Source organism: Musca autumnalis, unplaced genomic scaffold (assembly GCF_047663935.1).
Source record: "Musca autumnalis isolate F117 unplaced genomic scaffold, ASM4766393v1 scaffold_3, whole genome shotgun sequence".
Taxonomy (NCBI): Eukaryota; Metazoa; Arthropoda; class Insecta; order Diptera; family Muscidae; genus Musca; species Musca autumnalis.
The window spans coordinates 251059223-251081699 of record NW_027411866.1 but is presented as its reverse complement, the minus strand read 5'-3'; the positions used below and the strand labels follow the sequence as shown (position 1 = coordinate 251081699).

At 35.8% G+C, this 22477-nt stretch overlaps 1 protein-coding gene across 1 annotated transcript; it reads left to right on the top strand.

The window, feature by feature from the left end:
* Positions 1-110: 110 nt before the first annotated feature.
* LOC141399325 (uncharacterized) lies at positions 111-22155 on the top strand. Its single transcript, XM_073977834.1, has 3 exons — positions 111-300; positions 19834-20048; positions 20114-22155. Exons 1-3 carry the CDS (start codon positions 111-113, stop codon positions 21518-21520), a joined length of 1812 nt encoding a protein of 603 aa, XP_073833935.1. The 3' UTR covers positions 21521-22155.
* The last annotated feature ends 322 nt before the right edge of the window (positions 22156-22477 follow it).

Genomic DNA, 22477 nt, shown 5'->3' with positions numbered 1-22477 from the left:
AAAATCACAGCCAAGAAACGCTTTGTTTAAAATGTCCTTATTGTTGTTTTTCCCAGAGACAATTATCGATTGAATCATTGATAGATCATACTCAGCAAGAACACAGTCACATGTTATATCAATGTTCGGGATGTTGTTATCGCAGCCTGGATGCCTCCAATGTTTTGTTACATCAAAAAGAACAGCATTCGGATGAAAATAAGATGAAAATATATAAGTGTTCCGGCGTGGAAATTACAATCAATGAAGCTTCTCTCAAAGAAAATTTGAAATCAATTTCACCGAAAATACCCTGCCCATGTAAGTAATGAATAAAAAATAAATATTTAGAGATATAACTTTATATATTACACTTCTGTGCTAACCATCCTTAAAAGCTTAAAAACTGCGCTGCGAACCTAGCTCTTCCATTATATACATATCTATAATGTTTAACAAGTCACTTACCTTTGGTTATTTTCCAGAAAAATGAAAAGAATCTTATAATTATACCTCTTTTTAAATCAGGACATAGAAACGACGTGTGTAATTATGTATAGAGGTATTGCTAAACTATATAGCATTCCAAAATTGTTTTAAAAAAATAGTCACTGACTTGGTACCATTTCAGGTATCGTCTGTATTACCAAAATTCCAACATAGATATCGAAAACGCCATTCCACTGTAATAAAACCTTTGGAATTAAGAACTATAGTACATGATGGATTATAAAATAAATATCAAACTTTTTGTAATTAACCCGATTTCAGTAAAGCTTTCGATAAAGTTATTGTAAAATTACTATTAGAAAAACTGAATAAAATTGGGTTTAGGGCAATGGTGAACAAGAAGAGAGCATTTATATGGAGAATCGTACGAACACGTAATGGGGAGTGCTCATCTTGCTCATCTATGGTTAAGGGCATCATTGCTGCAGTGGCTAACATCATATTTAATTGGCAGAGTACAAAGGATTAAGTTTTAATCAGCTATTTCCAATAAAATCTCCATACCTTCTGGTGTTTCTCAGGGAAGCCAGCTTGGCCCAGTGTTATTTACCTTAATCATTAATGATTTACCGAACCTGATATGTTATTCTAAACTTTTAATGTATCCAGATGATGTTTAGCTATTTTACTCAATAAGCAATCCAATAGATCAACTCAAATTGCAATCAGACCTAGATATTTTTATCAATGGTGGAAAAGTAACTTAGGGGTCGATTATGGATAGCAACTCAACTGTAGTTGCGTTGCCAGAAGAGAAAATCATGCAATTAAAATAAGTAAAAAGGCGGAAATTTTTGTCAAATTCAATCGATATCAGTCTTTTGAACCTTCAGCTGTTAATTTAATTCCAAAAAAGTATAAGTTTTAATATAGACATAGAAAATTATATTATTAAATTTGCTGTGGGCAACGCAACTGGAGTTGGGTTGCCATCCACAATCGACCCTTTAACTTAAAAAAGCTCTAATTCTTCTTACTATACGGTGTATTCATGCCCAGTAAACAGCAGTGTAATCACTAGTCCAAGTGCCGCTGCACTACATCTTTTTCTATAAGAGAGCGCCCGGCTAGGAAACAATCGATTTTGCTTCCAATACAAGCAGCTAGAATGCAATCCATTTTGTGCCAACAGCACGTCTTTTCATGTATTAAGCGAGACATTTTTGGGATATGTTAATAAACGTTGAAACGCTGAAATTCTCAAGAAATTTACGCCAATATTACGGTGAGCAGTTTTGCCACCGCCGAAAATTTTGATGTTCTGCTCAGGGATTGAACTGCAGCAGGAGGTTTTCTATTTGGAGCAATATTAAAGATGTTACAGTCGAAATCGCTTGTAACGTCGTCGTTTATAACGTCATATCGCTTATAACGACGAAATCCAAAAGTCCCGAATTTCTGCCCTTTATATTCCACACATATAAATATCGCTTATAACGTCGTCGCTTATAACGTCATATCGGTTGTAAAGTATTTTTTTGTGAAATATTTGAATTTTTGCTATCGGTTATAACGTCGAACCATACGAAGAAGAAAAATTTCTCTCAATATTTTGTTGTATGTATATTTTTTTAATCTCAAACAACAACAAAATACCAACAAGTAAGAAAAGCGTTAAGTTCGGTCGGGCCGAACTTTTTATACCCTCCACCACAAATTTCAGCCGTTTCGGCGGATTAATGTGGCCACTACCTTCAAAATACCGAAATTCGGAAGGTACCGTTCTATGGGGGCTATATGATGGCGTGGACCTATACCTACAAATTTCTGGGGTAAAGTTTTATACGCCTAAAGAAGACTAAATACCAAATTTCAGCCATATCGGTGTGATAATGAGGCTAAAACGTTCAAAATATCGAAAATCGGGAGATTTGTATTATGGGGGCTATATCAACACGTGGACCTATATAAAAATTTTATGGTAGAAATGTTTCTTAGCCTCTGGAAACACAAAATACAAAGTTGCAACCGATTCTTTGGTCAAATGGGTCTAATACATTCAAAATATATTAAAATGACGCGTACTTTATAAGGGGTCTTATGTGGGGACTATACCAAAACGTGGACCTATATAACCCAACTTTGGTAAGAATGTTTTCTGGCCTCTGAAGACACAAAATACCAAATTACAACCAATTCTGTGGTCAAATGGGTCTAATACATTCAAAATATGTTAAAATGACACGTACTTTATATGGGGCCTTATATGGGGGCTATACCAAAACGTGGACCTATATAACCCAACTTTGGTAGAAATATTTTTTGGCCTCTGGAGACACAAAGTACCAAATTACAACCAATTCGGTGGTAAAATGGGCCAAATATCTTAAAAATTCCTTAAAACGACGCGTACTTTATATGGGGCCTTATATGGGGGCTATATCAAAACGTAGACCTATATAACCCAACTTTGGTAGGAATATTGTTTGGCCTCTGGAGACACAAAGTACCAAATTACAACCAATTCGGTGGTAAAATGGGCCAAATATCTTAAAAATTCCTTAAAACGACGACGCGTCACGCGTCATTTTGTATGGAGGCTATACGAAAGCGTGGACCTACATAGCCCGCTTTCAATACCAAAAGTCCTACGTAAATATAACATATTTTCCCAAAATTTCATCAACCTACGTCAATCCGTTCGGACGCTAGAGTGATTTCCACAGACGGACAGACGGACAGACAGACAGACGGACAGACGGACGGACATGGCTATATCGATGTAGAATTGCACGCTGATCAAGAATATATATACTTTGTGGGGTCTACAATGATTATTTCGAGTAGTTACAAACGTAGTGACAAACTTAATATACCCCCATCCTATGGTGGAGGGTATAAAAATATGCGCAACATGTTCGAAGAAGGGGTTGGACAACTGAATTGCTACTCACGTTGAGGCGCTCTCAAGTCAATAAAGCTTGAATTTTTGCCATCCAATATCACATTTGCTTTCACCCATGGACCAAGGTGTATTAAAATCACATTGCTGGAGTCGGAAAATATCCACTATCCTGGCAAGAATAGAAAAGCATCAACGTACGAAATTAAATGTGTTGGATGCCGTGTTATTGTTAGATTAAGCGTGGATAAATACAACGTCGTCTGTCATTGCTAATTGTTTTCATCATGCGCGATTGTCATTGGTCCTTTAAACGATTCTGAAGACACTTTTCTTCATTCTAATCTCTCCCAGCACGTAGAAGATATTTATGAATAAGTTGCCATTGGTGACAATGTTTGGAACAAGTCTCGTTTAGGGGCACCTCTCCGATCGGGCTGAAATTTTACCATAGATAGTCCTTAGGACCCTGATCACGACTATATATATCTTTCCCGGGGGAAGTCCATACTTCCCGAGATATGGGTCTTGACATTTCGGGAAAGTTCTACTTTAACACCATTTCTTTATTTATGGGCACCTCTCAGATCGGGCTGAAATTTTCACCATAGTTAGTCCTTGGAACCCTGATCACAACTACATATATCTTTCCAGGGGGAAGTCCATACTACCCGAGATTTAAGTAGCCGGCCTTCGGCCGGGATTTAAGACTTTCTCCTATGGACAGGATCAAAAGTGGGCTACGCGAACAAAAGTTTCTCCAAAATTATAAGTTTGTTTTAAGTAGGCGGCCTTCGGCCGGGATTTAAGACTTTCTCCTAGGGACAGGGACCAAAAGTCGTAAACGCAATCAAAAGTACTCACCACGAGCATTAAAATGATACCCATATTGCCCAAGTAAAAATAGTAAAATGTCAAGACGCATATCTCGGGAAGTATGTACTTCCCCCGGAAAAGTTATATATCGTTGTGATCAGGGTCCCAAGGACTACCTATGGTGAAAATTTCAGCCCTATCCGAGAGGTGCCCATAAATAAAGTAATGGTGTTAAAGTAGGAATTTCCCGAAATGTCAAGACCCATATCTCGGGAAGTATGGACTTCCCCCAGGAAAGATATATATAGTTGTGATCAGGGTCCCAAGGACTACCTATGGTGAAAATTTCAGCCCGATCCGAGAGGTGCCCCTAAACGAGACTTAAGCCCAATGTTTTCAATGACAACATAATATTGGAAGACGAAGACTTTTATAACAAAGAAATTGAGGATACAACAGAGCCAGAATTTCAATTACCGTCAGTGTCAGAGGCGTGTCTAGCTGTAGCTTATGTTGGAATTCAAAAGCCCAAACTAAAATAATAGACTATTTTAAAGATAACCAGATAAAATCGTTATTTTTTATTATTTGTTATTTAAGTCATGCATACGTATATAAATAGAAGAAAAAGTAATAAAAGTATTTTTACCCAAATATAAATTCACCTCTTTTATAAGTATCGTTTATAACGACTATCGCGTATAGCGTCCGATTTTGGTCGGTCCCTTGACCGACGTTATAAGCGATTTCGACTGTATTTGTATTTACTAGAATATAGTTTCTATATACAGTGACTGTCACTGAAAATGATGCAGCATGAAAAAAATGTAATCGTTGATTTTGTGTATTAAAAGCAGCAATATGTTAACTATAACTAAATGTTTATTAAAGAATGAACATGCTTGTGCAAGAAAAGACTTAAGACTAATGATTACAGTTTATTTCAAATACTGACAGATAAGTAGTGTAGCCATATGTTGCATATGTCAACATTAAAGAGCAAGGCTGCCAGTCTAATATGTCGAGGTTTGAGCCATCCCAATACCAAACTATGATATCGATATTAATGTTATCAAACTCGACAATGACGTGATTGTCTTATCGATAATTTGCCATCACTTGTCAACCAAATTTGGAAGAAGAAAGATCGTCTTGATCGCCAACATAAAACCAAAAAATAAAAGTTTTAATTAGGGACCGCCTGCGTCCATATTTTGAAACGTTTGTTTTTACTTTTTTATTCTTGTGTGGCAATTTTAAATTGCATGTGAATTACACCACGTAAGTATATTTGAAATACTTGTGGTGTCCTTTCTGTGTATTTGCTGTTTTGTTTTAGTTGTTGCATTTCCCGCCAACAACGATTTACTTGACCTTAATTTACGCCCGTATTTTAAGTCAAAATTGCAGATTCCTCGTCCTTTTTGGGGAAATCTGTACATGGTCCTTCGAGCCTTTTAAACAAATTAGCGGCCTAGACTTGCCATTAAGTATAAAAAACACATAAAATAAATTCAAAAATTTCCAAAAATAAAAATCTACCTAATAAAATCATTTTGTTTGTCATCAGTGTTGAAACATTTCGCCAGTTGCTTCTAATTTATGCAAAAAGTACGGCAAATCTCAACACTATCATTGAGTCAAGAAGAAGAACAAAAAAACATACATTTGGTTTTGCAATATTTATTGCTCGTTTATAATTTACAAATTAAACTAAAACAAATTTCGAAAAACATATATTTAAAAATTTTCATATTTATAACAAAATCACCACTTCACATTAAATTTCGTATTTTTCTATTTTATTTTGTGAAAAAATAGCACGGACAGACGGTCGGTTTGTTTACATAGTGTTATACACATTATAAGTAACGATTACTGAATATCAGTGATCATATAAAAATAAGAGGTCAGGTAGTGAAAACGTAACCTAACCTAACAAAACGTAAAATAACGTAACGTACGTAACGCAAGTAAATATATTCTAATTGCATTTCATATCATTGCATTTCATTTTTACTATTAAAAATAATAATACAGATAAAATAATAATAATAAAAATAATAAATAAACTATCAGTAAAATATAAAATAAAATAAATAATAATAAAAATAAATTCATAGTGGACTTTACTCCCAAAGTTTAAAAAATAAACTTCCAAGGAGTATATTATAAAAAGCTATTAAAGCCAAAAATATAATTATTGGAATAACTTGATTTTCTTTTATTAAAAGAACTTTCAAAGTTATAAAAAGGCAAATAGTGCTAATAAAATATAAAAACATATATAAAATAAATTTCAAATAATTCAATAAAATAAAAAATAAAATAATAAATAATTCGATAATATAATAATAAAAAAAAATAGTAAAATGGAATCAACGATTTGCGCAAGGTTCGAATACGAACTAGACAATTTGGTGGAAACGTGTATAAACATATTAAACAGCCCAGAAAGTGATTTTTCAGAATCACTAATAGAAACAAAATTAGAGTCAATCGACGAGGATTGGCATAACGTTCGAACCGCTTTTGAGGGCGCCTATCTGTCCGACAACAAGGCAATTGACGATGAACATAGAAAGAAAGCCAAAGAAGATTTAGCGTCCGCTCGGGACAAATATCAATCAACCAAGGCTAGTTTAATGGAAATGTTGAAAAAGAAGAGGAATGTTTCTAATACATCGGTGAGGGAAGACACTACAAATCCATCATTATTCCATAGCTCAGTCATGTATCCCCCAAATACAACTTTTGGTTTGTCTGAGGTGTGCATTAAAGTGCCACCTTGCGACACTAAAGACTTCTACGGAAGCTACGAAGAATGGCCCACATTCAGGGATATGTTTACGGCCATATATGGTACTCATGCCAGATTGACATCAGCGCAAAAATTATATTACCTAAAAAGTAAAACAAAAGGTGAAGCTGGTAGGATCGTTGATCGATTTCCTTTGACAGATTTAAATTTTACCCTAGCATGGGATGCATTAAAGAAACGTTACGAAAATAAACGTGTGTTAGTAGACAATCAACTCAGACTTTTGTTTGAAGTTCCACCTGCAAAATCTGAGAACAGTGAAGATATAAAACGGATCCAATTAACTATTAGCGATTGTCTCGCAATTCTCCAGGCTCACGAAATCAGTGTGAGTCAGTGGGATCCGATATTAATTTATTTATGTTCTACGAAGCTTCCCATCGAGACATTGACATTGTGGGAACAATCTCTTGAATCTCATTCCGAGTTACCAAAGTGGTCTCAAATGGAAGAGTTTCTTATTAATAGGCATCAGGTGTTGGAAAGAATTGATCGCCTCAAAAGTCAGACAGTTTCTCAACCTTCTCGATTTGATTACGGAACTCAACAAACTTCCATATACCAAAATTCAAATAGATGTGTTCTATGTGGAAAAAATCATTTGTTAAAAAATTGTTCAAAGTTCAATAGCATGGCCACACTCCAAAGGATTGAGGTGGCAAGAGAAAACCGACTATGTAATAATTGTCTAACAAGTGGACATATTACTCCAGAATGTATCAGCATGCATAGATGTATGCATTGCAGCAAGAAACATCATACGAAGCTTCATTTGACAAACGCATCACAAGAACAATCGACTGCTAATGCCGTAGCGCGTGAAATAAACAGTTTTCCTCAACCACGAATGAGTCGACAAACTGAAACACACTTCACGACTGGCGAACAGCAGAATGAATTGCCTTGCTCCTCCAGTTCGGTGTCCGAAACCAATACTCAAACGTACATGACTTTGAGTAATGATGATGTTATGTTGCCAACTGCGTTGGTACAAATTAAACATCGTGATAAAATTTCTACTGTAAGAGCTATTTTTGATTCAGCTTCTAAACGATCGTATTTGACGAATGAATTAACAGAGCGCTTGAAAATAGAAACTAAACAAGCCGAGTTCCACATTAGTGGATTATGTGGCACAATGGTGGCTGATGCTAACAAATCTTGTAAACTAGCATTATGTGCCGACAAACACAATTTCGAACTCCACACCGAGGTGATAGTAGTTCAAAATCTGACTGGTTTAATGCCAACAAGATCACTCCCTAACTTGAATTTAAGTGAAGTGGTAGATTTAAATCTTGCTGATCCAGAGTTTGCCATTTCAGCACAGGTGGACATGTTAATTGGAAGTGACATACTCCCCTCCTTAATACTAAATGGTATAAGAAAGAATGTGCTCGGAAAAATGATAGCACAAAATTCAGTTTACGGTTGGTTTATTTTCGGACCAATAACATACGACAGTATCGTGTCGGCCCCAAACGTGGAATATTCAAAGATAGAAGAAGACAATACAAATATAAAATCAATCAAATTCTGTGAAAAAGAGGAAGTCAAACGGGCTCCTATTCTAACAAAATCCCGTAAACAACTTTACGATGAAACAAACAACCGTCGACAGGACGGAAAATCAGATGCTAAAATGCCATTATCGTTTTCAGAATCGCCTCGATTCGTAATGTTACCTAATGATAATGAAGGATGTGTGGAAAAATTTTTCGATGAAACCACGAACCGTCGACCGGACGAAAATCCTGATGTAAAATGTTCGTTTTTGTTTCTAGAATCGTCCCGATTCAGAACAAGACTCCACAGTATGAACGTGAAAAGGACAAAACAAATAAAAGAATACGAATCCCTTGCTAGTACCGGCAATGAATTGTCAGAAAAGTACATAGTCATAAAAAATATCCAACAAAGTAGATCAAATATAAGGCATATTGATTCAAAGAGATATCTGTACTACCTTTTACATTACGCGGTCTTTCGCCCGGAAAGTACCAGTAAAATATGTATGTTTATTAATGACTTATACCAATCAAAACGTTCTTACTCACTCAATGCTAAAGTAAATATGAGCAACGAATTGATTTCAGCAAATTTAAAACAGTACATTTACATGTGCGTATATAACGGTGACATCGAGAAGATGTACCAAAAATTAACACACGAATTTGATATGTGTCAGAGTATTTTGTATCGAAAGGACATACACGGTCCCTCGGTAGATTATGGAAATTTTAAATTTGGTGTTAACTGTGAGTCATTTCTGGCAATAAAAACGTTATTGCAGGTGGCCACAGAATGGCAAGTTGACCGGCTGCTAGCAGCAAATATACTTCGAAAAGAATATGTGGTTGACATGTTAGCAGGCGGTCACACAAGATATTCAGCTTTAACGGCACTAGAATATATGACATTTACGGGGAAATCGATCGGATTTCCGTTAAAGAAAATAAAAATCGTTCATTTTCTTAATATATATTCTCAATATTTATTTTATGATAAATTGAGCAAACATCTTTTGTCTGATCTTGCAAAAGAAATACTATTCGATTCCGCAAATCGGCTGGAATTTATATTTTTGACATTTACGAGGAAGTCGAACGAATTTCCGTTGAAGAAAAATTTGACAAATGTTCTATCTGATATTTATCCTCACTATTCCTTCTATGCTGAATTGGATGATCAGTTGGCTTCTAAATTTATAGCAACGAAATATACCAAATATGTTTCAAACGATCGAATATTACAAGATATTAGGTCGAAAATCAATACCTACAAGGAACAAGTCTGTGGTATAACATCCACGAAATTCGTTAATTTGGTTCGAATTATTGCATATGTATTGTACAAAGACGAACAAAACATAACTAACGGGCCATATATCGTATGGTCGATTTCTGTTTCTTTGTTCCTTAAGTATCTTTTCAGAAATATAAATGGATTTCAAGTGCGCTATGCTGTTTATTGCAAGCACAACATTATGATGACTGAGTACATATCGAAGAACACGACAAATTTCAGAAAAGAATACGTATCAAAACCCAACGACCACTGCATAAATGTCATTGTGAAGGTCAATTTTGGTGCATCGTCAACTATACGGATATCCATTGAATTATATCTCCCATTGATACAAACGAAACCAATCAGGGAAATTCTCTCACGCAGAGAGGAAAGAAGTCAAAAAGAGAGATCGAAGCAACAGAAGGCTCAACGACGGAAAAGCCTGGATGAAGGTTCCAAATATCCTGCCGGAACAAATCACTAATTTTGCACCCGTGCAAGGGGGGGGAGCATGTCGAGGTTTGAGCCATCCCAATACCAAACTATGATATCGATATTAATGTTATCAAACTCGACAATGACGTGATTGTCTTATCGATAATTTGCCATCACTTGTCAACCAAATTTGGAAGAAGAAAGATCGTCTTGATCGCCAACATAAAACCAAAAAATAAAAGTTTTAATTAGGGACCGCCTGCGTCCATATTTTGAAACGTTTGTTTTTACTTTTTTATTCTTGTGTGGCAATTTTAAATTGCATGTGAATTACACCACGTAAGTATATTTGAAATACTTGTGGTGTCCTTTCTGTGTATTTGCTGTTTTGTTTTAGTTGTTGCATTTCCCGCCAACAACGATTTACTTGACCTTAATTTACGCCCGTATTTTAAGTCAAAATTGCAGATTCCTCGTCCTTTTTGGGGAAATCTGTACATGGTCCTTCGAGCCTTTTAAACAAATTAGCGGCCTAGACTTGCCATTAAGTATAAAAAACACATAAAATAAATTCAAAAATTTCCAAAAATAAAAATCTACCTAATAAAATCATTTTGTTTGTCATCAGTGTTGAAACATTTCGCCAGTTGCTTCTAATTTATGCAAAAAGTACGGCAAATCTCAACACTATCATTGAGTCAAGAAGAAGAACAAAAAAACATACATTTGGTTTTGCAATATTTATTGCTCGTTTATAATTTACAAATTAAACTAAAACAAATTTCGAAAAACATATATTTAAAAATTTTCATATTTATAACAAAATCACCACTTCACATTAAATTTCGTATTTTTCTATTTTATTTTGTGAAAAAATAGCACGGACAGACGGTCGGTTTGTTTACATAGTGTTATACACATTATAAGTAACGATTACTGAATATCAGTGATCATATAAAAATAAGAGGTCAGGTAGTGAAAACGTAACCTAACCTAACAAAACGTAAAATAACGTAACGTACGTAACGCAAGTAAATATATTCTAATTGCATTTCATATCATTGCATTTCATTTTTACTATTAAAAATAATAATACAGATAAAATAATAATAATAAAAATAATAAATAAACTATCAGTAAAATATAAAATAAAATAAATAATAATAAAAATAAATTCATAGTGGACTTTACTCCCAAAGTTTAAAAAATAAACTTCCAAGGAGTATATTATAAAAAGCTATTAAAGCCAAAAATATAATTATTGGAATAACTTGATTTTCTTTTATTAAAAGAACTTTCAAAGTTATAAAAAGGCAAATAGTGCTAATAAAATATAAAAACATATATAAAATAAATTTCAAATAATTCAATAAAATAAAAAATAAAATAATAAATAATTCGATAATATAATAATAAAAAAAAATAGTAAAATGGAATCAACGATTTGCGCAAGGTTCGAATACGAACTAGACAATTTGGTGGAAACGTGTATAAACATATTAAACAGCCCAGAAAGTGATTTTTCAGAATCACTAATAGAAACAAAATTAGAGTCAATCGACGAGGATTGGCATAACGTTCGAACCGCTTTTGAGGGCGCCTATCTGTCCGACAACAAGGCAATTGACGATGAACATAGAAAGAAAGCCAAAGAAGATTTAGCGTCCGCTCGGGACAAATATCAATCAACCAAGGCTAGTTTAATGGAAATGTTGAAAAAGAAGAGGAATGTTTCTAATACATCGGTGAGGGAAGACACTACAAATCCATCATTATTCCATAGCTCAGTCATGTATCCCCCAAATACAACTTTTGGTTTGTCTGAGGTGTGCATTAAAGTGCCACCTTGCGACACTAAAGACTTCTACGGAAGCTACGAAGAATGGCCCACATTCAGGGATATGTTTACGGCCATATATGGTACTCATGCCAGATTGACATCAGCGCAAAAATTATATTACCTAAAAAGTAAAACAAAAGGTGAAGCTGGTAGGATCGTTGATCGATTTCCTTTGACAGATTTAAATTTTACCCTAGCATGGGATGCATTAAAGAAACGTTACGAAAATAAACGTGTGTTAGTAGACAATCAACTCAGACTTTTGTTTGAAGTTCCACCTGCAAAATCTGAGAACAGTGAAGATATAAAACGGATCCAATTAACTATTAGCGATTGTCTCGCAATTCTCCAGGCTCACGAAATCAGTGTGAGTCAGTGGGATCCGATATTAATTTATTTATGTTCTACGAAGCTTCCCATCGAGACATTGACATTGTGGGAACAATCTCTTGAATCTCATTCCGAGTTACCAAAGTGGTCTCAAATGGAAGAGTTTCTTATTAATAGGCATCAGGTGTTGGAAAGAATTGATCGCCTCAAAAGTCAGACAGTTTCTCAACCTTCTCGATTTGATTACGGAACTCAACAAACTTCCATATACCAAAATTCAAATAGATGTGTTCTATGTGGAAAAAATCATTTGTTAAAAAATTGTTCAAAGTTCAATAGCATGGCCACACTCCAAAGGATTGAGGTGGCAAGAGAAAACCGACTATGTAATAATTGTCTAACAAGTGGACATATTACTCCAGAATGTATCAGCATGCATAGATGTATGCATTGCAGCAAGAAACATCATACGAAGCTTCATTTGACAAACGCATCACAAGAACAATCGACTGCTAATGCCGTAGCGCGTGAAATAAACAGTTTTCCTCAACCACGAATGAGTCGACAAACTGAAACACACTTCACGACTGGCGAACAGCAGAATGAATTGCCTTGCTCCTCCAGTTCGGTGTCCGAAACCAATACTCAAACGTACATGACTTTGAGTAATGATGATGTTATGTTGCCAACTGCGTTGGTACAAATTAAACATCGTGATAAAATTTCTACTGTAAGAGCTATTTTTGATTCAGCTTCTAAACGATCGTATTTGACGAATGAATTAACAGAGCGCTTGAAAATAGAAACTAAACAAGCCGAGTTCCACATTAGTGGATTATGTGGCACAATGGTGGCTGATGCTAACAAATCTTGTAAACTAGCATTATGTGCCGACAAACACAATTTCGAACTCCACACCGAGGTGATAGTAGTTCAAAATCTGACTGGTTTAATGCCAACAAGATCACTCCCTAACTTGAATTTAAGTGAAGTGGTAGATTTAAATCTTGCTGATCCAGAGTTTGCCATTTCAGCACAGGTGGACATGTTAATTGGAAGTGACATACTCCCCTCCTTAATACTAAATGGTATAAGAAAGAATGTGCTCGGAAAAATGATAGCACAAAATTCAGTTTACGGTTGGTTTATTTTCGGACCAATAACATACGACAGTATCGTGTCGGCCCCAAACGTGGAATATTCAAAGATAGAAGAAGACAATACAAATATAAAATCAATCAAATTCTGTGAAAAAGAGGAAGTCAAACGGGCTCCTATTCTAACAAAATCCCGTAAACAACTTTACGATGAAACAAACAACCGTCGACAGGACGGAAAATCAGATGCTAAAATGCCATTATCGTTTTCAGAATCGCCTCGATTCGTAATGTTACCTAATGATAATGAAGGATGTGTGGAAAAATTTTTCGATGAAACCACGAACCGTCGACCGGACGAAAATCCTGATGTAAAATGTTCGTTTTTGTTTCTAGAATCGTCCCGATTCAGAACAAGACTCCACAGTATGAACGTGAAAAGGACAAAACAAATAAAAGAATACGAATCCCTTGCTAGTACCGGCAATGAATTGTCAGAAAAGTACATAGTCATAAAAAATATCCAACAAAGTAGATCAAATATAAGGCATATTGATTCAAAGAGATATCTGTACTACCTTTTACATTACGCGGTCTTTCGCCCGGAAAGTACCAGTAAAATATGTATGTTTATTAATGACTTATACCAATCAAAACGTTCTTACTCACTCAATGCTAAAGTAAATATGAGCAACGAATTGATTTCAGCAAATTTAAAACAGTACATTTACATGTGCGTATATAACGGTGACATCGAGAAGATGTACCAAAAATTAACACACGAATTTGATATGTGTCAGAGTATTTTGTATCGAAAGGACATACACGGTCCCTCGGTAGATTATGGAAATTTTAAATTTGGTGTTAACTGTGAGTCATTTCTGGCAATAAAAACGTTATTGCAGGTGGCCACAGAATGGCAAGTTGACCGGCTGCTAGCAGCAAATATACTTCGAAAAGAATATGTGGTTGACATGTTAGCAGGCGGTCACACAAGATATTCAGCTTTAACGGCACTAGAATATATGACATTTACGGGGAAATCGATCGGATTTCCGTTAAAGAAAATAAAAATCGTTCATTTTCTTAATATATATTCTCAATATTTATTTTATGATAAATTGAGCAAACATCTTTTGTCTGATCTTGCAAAAGAAATACTATTCGATTCCGCAAATCGGCTGGAATTTATATTTTTGACATTTACGAGGAAGTCGAACGAATTTCCGTTGAAGAAAAATTTGACAAATGTTCTATCTGATATTTATCCTCACTATTCCTTCTATGCTGAATTGGATGATCAGTTGGCTTCTAAATTTATAGCAACGAAATATACCAAATATGTTTCAAACGATCGAATATTACAAGATATTAGGTCGAAAATCAATACCTACAAGGAACAAGTCTGTGGTATAATATCCACGAAATTCGTTAATTTTGTTCGAATTATTGCATATGTATTGTACAAAGACGAACAAAACATAACTAACGGGCCATATATCGTATGGTCGATTTCTGTTTCTTTGTTCCTTAAGTATCTTTTCAGAAATATAAATGGATTTCAAGTGCGCTATGCTGTTTATTGCAAGCACAACATTATGATGACTGAGTACATATCGAAGAACACGACAAATTTCAGAAAAGAATACGTATCAAAACCCAACGACCACTGCATAAATGTCATTGTGAAGGTCAATTTTGGTGCATCGTCAACTATACGGATATCCATTGAATTATATCTCCCATTGATACAAACGAAACCAATCAGGGAAATTCTCTCACGCAGAGAGGAAAGAAGTCAAAAAGAGAGATCGAAGCAACAGAAGGCTCAACGACGGAAAAGCCTGGATGAAGGTTCCAAATATCCTGCCGGAACAAATCACTAATTTTGCACCCGTGCAAGGGGGGGGAGCATGTCGAGGTTTGAGCCATCCCAATACCAAACTATGATATCGATATTAATGTTATCAAACTCGACAATGACGTGATTGTCTTATCGATAATTTGCCATCACTTGTCAACCAAATTTGGAAGAAGAAAGATCGTCTTGATCGCCAACATAAAACCAAAAAATAAAAGTTTTAATTAGGGACCGCCTGCGTCCATATTTTGAAACGTTTGTTTTTACTTTTTTATTCTTGTGTGGCAATTTTAAATTGCATGTGAATTACACCACGTAAGTATATTTGAAATACTTGTGGTGTCCTTTCTGTGTATTTGCTGTTTTGTTTTAGTTGTTGCATTTCCCGCCAACAACGATTTACTTGACCTTAATTTACGCCCGTATTTTAAGTCAAAATTGCAGATTCCTCGTCCTTTTTGGGGAAATCTGTACATAATACATAACATTTCTTCCCTCACGTACTGCTTATTCTGGTGAAAATCTAATTCTACGTTTGCGCACTCTGGCAGATCTCCGTACTGGATGTTGACTGTCTTGACTCATGTGGCTCTGGTTCCGCACTCATTATGTTTTGTTCCTCATTCTCTTCTCCCTCAAGGTTAAATCCATGGAAGCTTGATTGTGGCGTAGAGAACACAGCAGGCGATTAAGTGACGTTGTCAGGACTACCTTGCCAGGGAAAAATACCTTATTGGTGTTCGAACGTCATTCGGACTGCATGTATTTGAAGTATTAAATGTGTGTTGAATTGGTGCCTCAATTCTATTCTGTTGCGTGACAGTAGAATTCGTTGGTGGTCATGACAAATTTTAGCTAACCCTTCGATATCCTTATCGATGCCCGGCCAATACACAAATGATCATGCAAGGCCCTTCATTTTGACGATACCCAAATGGCCGGAATGTAAGTCCTGAAGAATCTTCGAACGAAGTTGTAAAGGTATCACCACCCTATGCTCAAAAACTAGACAATTGCCCGCAATATTCATCTTTTCGTGTTTCCGAAGCCACTAGTGAATTAGGAATGAATCAAAGTCGTCGTACTACTCTCATACCTTGTTCACTGCATTCGTTTTAACAGCTCTTGAACAATAATCCGCGTTAGCATTGGCTTTTGCTCTCTTGAACATAACATTGAAATTAAAATTTCCCAAGATATCAGCATAGTTAACCATACGGCTGATACACAAAACAGGTAGCGACTTATTTGGATCCAGTATTTGCGAAAGTGGTTTGTGATCCGTAATTAGTGTGAAATGACGAGCATATAAGTAGAGGAACAATTTCTGGACAGCCCAGACGATTCCAAGGGCCTCCTTGTCCATTTGCGGGTACCTGCGCTCCGTCATCGTTAAATTACGACTACCATAAGCTAGGTCATGCTCGACATCTGGCATACGATGCGACAACACTGCACCGACTCCCGTACTGCTAGCATCCGTAGCTAGTAATTGTGGTAATGCTGGATTGTAAGGAATCAATACTTCTGGCGAATTCAATGCATTCTTAATGTCGTTGTACGCTACTTCGCACTCTTTCATCCCTTGAAACGGAGCTTTCTTTAGCATGTCGTGAAGTGGTCTGCTGCGTGTAGAAAGATTTGGTATGAATGAACCATAGTACGTGGCTTTCCCAAGAAACAATTGTAAGTCCTCTTGACATGAAGGTTTTGGTGCATTACTTATTGCTTCGACATGTTTATCGGATTTATGTATTCCACTATACCATCAATCTTGTGGCCAAGAAATTCAATTGTCGTTGCACCAGACACACATTTCGATCTTTTTAACTTTAAGCCTTTTTCCTTCAGTCGCGCTAATGTCATCTTCAATGCAATCAGCAATTTATCGAAACTCTCGGCATAAATTGAAATGTCATCAAAAAAATTACATACGTTTGGAATATTTAGCAAGACAGACTTCATGGTCCGCTGCCATATTGCCGGAATGTTTGCGGCACTGTAAACCGCACGGGTGGGACGTATTAACCCATGGGTTGGTGTGTTTAATGCAGCGTCGCCCAAGAATTTTCATCAATGTTTTAGTATGTGTGTATGTATGAGTAAAGAAAACAACAACCACATGATATTTATTGTTTGTTTTCATTCACTTACACTGTGAGACAGAGAGAAGCAAATGCAAAAACAACTCAGTGGGCGCCCTAACTATACTGTCTTTGCAAATAAGCACGTCCCTGGTTTAATGTAAACGCATGTGCTAGATCCTCATAGATCTGAAGGTGCGAATATGCTGCGGTTATAGCCAGGCGACAAAAATATTTTGCTCCACTCATTTTATTAAAAATATGTTCCGATTTTGGAATCGGATGTTCATCCACAATGATACGAGGGTTGACAGTCGGCTTAAAATTACCAGTTATTCGAATTCGACCATCCTTTTTAGCAACGACATGTGTGGTTGACTCCCACTCTGAGAATTCGGCCCTCTCATAAAACCCTGATTTAATTTTTCTGTCAATTTCAGCTCTCTTTCTCTTGGCTTAACAAATACCGTTATAGCATCCTTTTTTAAATGTAATTTTATTGGTGGAAAATCCTACTTACCAGCTGTATCACTGAAAATGTTTTCAAACTCGTTTAGTAGTTTTTTTAATTGGTCCGCTTCACTAGGCGATAAACAAGGAGAATCCATCTTGGTTGCACCCACTGTACCTGGTGTTGAAAACATTTGTACAAAATCAATCTCTCTAACGAAGTGTTGAATCCATTCCAAATAACGAGTCGAAATTTCCAACCACTATGTATAAATTCATTTTGCGTGTAGTTGTGCCCACTTTTACATCCACTACCACTGGAATGTAATCCTTGCCTCCGGAATACGACTCAGCTTGAATGCCCACTCGCAGCGAGTAAACTAGTCTTCAACGGATGATTCATCACTTGATTTGTATGGCGAAACCGCAAGCGGCGTGGTTGCTGCTCTTCCTGCTGCATTCTGTTGTGAAATATTTGCAAATATTTCGGAAATGTCTTCAAGTCCTCTGCACCCAGTGGCATGTTGAACGATCCCACTTCTGACACCACTTTTATGTATTAAAACAGCAATATGTTAATACTATAACTAAATGTTTATTAAAGAATGAACATGCATGTGTTAAATAGACTTAAGACTAATGATTACAGTTTATTTCAAATACTGACAGATAAGTAGTGTTGCCATATATTGCTTATGTCAACATTAAAGAGCAAGGCTGCCAGACTAATACATAACAGTTGATAACTTCGAAACGAGTTGAGATTTTTTAACCATTCAAAATATAGGGGGTTATCATGAATGAAATTTCTTCGTGAGTTTTGTTTTTCCGCCGTTGCAACTTAAGGGAGAAAGTGAAAAAATTCACGGGGAATTGCAGTTCATGATAAACCCCCATAATTTTGTAGGCTGAAAAGTTGTCTTTAAAATGGCATAGAAAATGGCAATTTGGCTAGAAATTTCTAGTTTTTGAAGTTATTTTCCAAAAAAATACTATGAAAAATCATTAACGGTTTTGTCTAGAGTACGCACAAACAATTTAACGTTATGTGGAAAGTCCTGTATCAGGCAGGCTTGCCCCATATTAGACTAGTATTTAATGGTACTGCCCTGATAGATGGAAAAATAGGATACAGAACAAAAGTTTTTGTACATTTCTTTGAAAATAGTTTTTCGAAACATTATTAACAATGTCGAGATCATGTTTGCTTTTAGGGCAAAACCTATAACTCTGCGTGTGCGTTTAAAACACAAAATACATGTATTTCAATTTGAAATACATGTATTTTGTTTTTGTATTTTTGAACGCACACGCAACAGGCAGAGTTATAGGTTTTGCCCTTTTAAAAACAAAAATTTCAGCACCATGGTTGCCCTTCAAGCCCAAACAAAAAAATCTCAACTCGTTGCGAAGTTATTAACGATTACATTTTATATTTCATGTTGCATCATTTTCAGTGACATACACTATATAATTAGACTTTTTTAAGGCTCGATATGTTCTCCAAAGTGTCCGATTTGTCTGTGATTGTCCCATATATGTATGTATGATCTCATTTTCCTTTTCCCGATAATAATACCAATTCCTAATATTACACTGTTGGGCGCCACCGTGATGCAATGGTATGAACAGCCATCTTGCACATTGAAGGTCGTGGGTTCGATTCCCGGGCCAGGCAACATCAAACATTTCAACGGTGGAAAAATACCTCTCAGTAATATTGACGACATTTCCTGAGTATTTCAGCCATGTAAAACTCCTCTACAAGTGGTGTCTTAAGACACGCCGTTCGGACTCGGCAATAAACAGTAGGTCCCGTATCATTGAGTTAATATAAATCGGGGTGCACTCATTGATATGAGAGAAGTCTAACTTGTCCCGCATGGGATGTTCGTGGAATAATTATTATATATATAATATTACACTGTTTTTGTGTACCTGCAAATATTTACTTGTTTCTATTATTTTTTTCTTTTAGATTGCTCCGGTCGTCAATCTTTCTATAATACCAATCTGTTAAAGCAACACATACAAAATTATCATAGATTTCAACATAATGAGAAATATTATTCATGTATTTACTGTGGACATGTGGGCAAGGGAGAGGAAATACTTAAGAAACACTTGGTCCTTTGGCATCCCAATGAATTTCCCTTTATTTGTAATCATAATACCAATGACATACCTAAGGATGTAAGTTTGGTCTATGTTGAAGAAATTCTTTATAAACTAACATTTCACCCACTTCTTTCTAACAGGATTGTGTGGAGCACTTGCAATTGTTGCCTGTTGCCACATCTTCGATTACAACGATCATTGATTGTACTGCTGCCAATGCTGCTGATTTAATGACAGATGTTAAACCAAATGTTGAGGAGTTTTTAAAATGCCAAGAAGGGAATGTTAAAAATCGCCTAAGGGAATTAACAAAAAAATCTGGTATAAGTCTGGAGCGCTTGTATCGTTGCCCGGAACAATCATGTACGATTTATACTACATCATACGATTTATGGCTACATCACGTGAGAACTAAACACCGCTGTTTAGTATGCAAATGTCCCCATTGTCCAAGTGGGGAGAAAGTCTTTGCGCTGGAAGAATTTAAAACACATTTTGATGGGCATCGTCGTCATATATATTTATGTTATCACTGTCCTCAAACATTTGCCAGCTATGAGGATGCTGTGACCCATGCTTCGGCTGCAGAGCATGTGCAAGCATTTGGTCAAATGCGTATGGAGCAAATTATTATTGATTCAAGTTTTTCTTATTTTATACAAATTGGCTCAGATATGTTTAACGATCGTGCAGAATTTATACCGAATCTTTTGAATATTTTGAATGAGCGTTTACGTGATCAAGCAACTAAAGATGATAGCTTAAGAAATAGTTGGCCGATACCAACGGAGAATAAACCAAAGTGGCTAGAAGATTTCCCCACTGACATTTGCCGAAAATTGGAAAAGAAGTGCTTCAATGGCCGCTGCGAATTTCGTGCTACCGAGACGGCCGAGCTTTTCAAACATGTTCGGGAAAATCACAAAATATCCGGTTCAACATTCAGTTGTCGTCAATGTGATTTTAACATTATCAATTGTCAGCACTGGGATGATATCCTGGCCCATATACAACAACATTCCGATAGTTCCTTCTTTATATGTGGAGCCTGCTCGGCTTACTTTTACAATCGTTCAATGATGGCATTTCACATACGTGAAAAGCATGATGTTCGTGATGTACCACTTCTAAATTTGGTCAAAATCAAAAGGCAAATCTATTTCCGATTGGCAATTGTGTTTGCCACCAAATGTCTATCGTTTAGTACGATGTGTAATTGTTTCTGCTGTGAAGAGAAGGATATGAATGGTCATGTCTATATTTTACATTTGGAACGTTATCACAAATTCGTACTGCAATATTTTTGTGAATGGTGTAATTTACCCATTGAATCCGTGCAAAAAGTGCAGGAACATTTTAGCAATCTTCACACTAGAAATAGTTTGAAAATACGCTGTGAACTGTCTTCAAAATATGACCTGAAAATAATATCGCTGAGAAATTTTAGGGTACAAATTGAAACAAATGGAAAACCTAAGGATAATATGGAAAGTAATGATGATTGTATAATAATTAGCGATGATGATGATGATGACGTAACAGATTAGAACAATTTGGAAAGTGTCAATAATATACAGTGACTGCCACTGAAAATGATGCAACCTGCCCCCCTATTCAGTAACTTTTTAACAACTTTACTCATTGTTTATTTTACAACAATTTCATTTGTTTGTTTTGTAGTTGTTACAAAAACAAAAGAAATTTTAACAACTTTTTAATCGATAAAAGTTACAGAATAGGCCTACTGAAATAAAAATGTAAACGCTGATAACTGGGAAACGAGTTGAGATTTTTTAACAATTGAAAAAACAATTTTGTATGCGGAAAAGTTGTCTATAAGATGACGTAAACAAATATTCCATTCACAGTACCGTTATACTAAAATTTTGCCGCAAAACATAAAATAGGCATTTTTGAAGTGAGCATTAAAAATGACGTTATAGATTGGTCTTCATTTTGTACTTCTGACAAAAATTTATGCTGTTCCACTAATATGTTCTTTTTTGGACAAAAATGAGATTCAATCCAATTATTTCCTCGTACGTAAGGCTTGTAATAATTTTTGGTGCTGCTAAAGATGTTAATAGCATAGACTAATGAAAACATAGACGACGGAATGCTCTCACAGGGTTGTTCGAATTGAGTGTGCTGAAAACGCAACTCAAAATAAAATGCCAAAAAATACAAGTTAATAAATATTTTGTTCTGGCAAAAGGCAACTTGGGGTTAGTTTTTGATGGGAACAATATACTCAGACAAAAATATCCAAAAAAAATATTGCCATTTTCCGCAAAAATCGTCTTCGAACTTTTTTGAGTTTTCGTGTTTAAGTAGCTTGACGGCGCAAAATTGAGTATTCCTTCGTCTATGTTTTCATTAGTCTATGCTTTTGTGTATGAGGCCGAGCATTTCGGTCCAACAGTGGTTTACTTGTTATTTCGTACGGCTTGTCGGTCGCATAAATTTTCGTTTCGAAGGCGTTTACATGAACTTCTTCTTTATTT

Excerpts from the sequence above, each read along its gene's own strand:
- LOC141399325 (XM_073977834.1), top strand. The coding sequence starts at position 111 with ATGTTATATCAATGTTCGGGATGTTGTTATCGCAGCCTGGATGCCTCC. Across the intron at positions 301-19,833 it reads ACCGAAAATACCCTGCCCAT|ATTGCTCCGGTCGTCAATCT; the intron begins GTAAGTAATGAA and ends TTTTTCTTTTAG. Across the intron at positions 20,049-20,113 it reads CCAATGACATACCTAAGGAT|GATTGTGTGGAGCACTTGCA; the intron begins GTAAGTTTGGTC and ends TCTTTCTAACAG.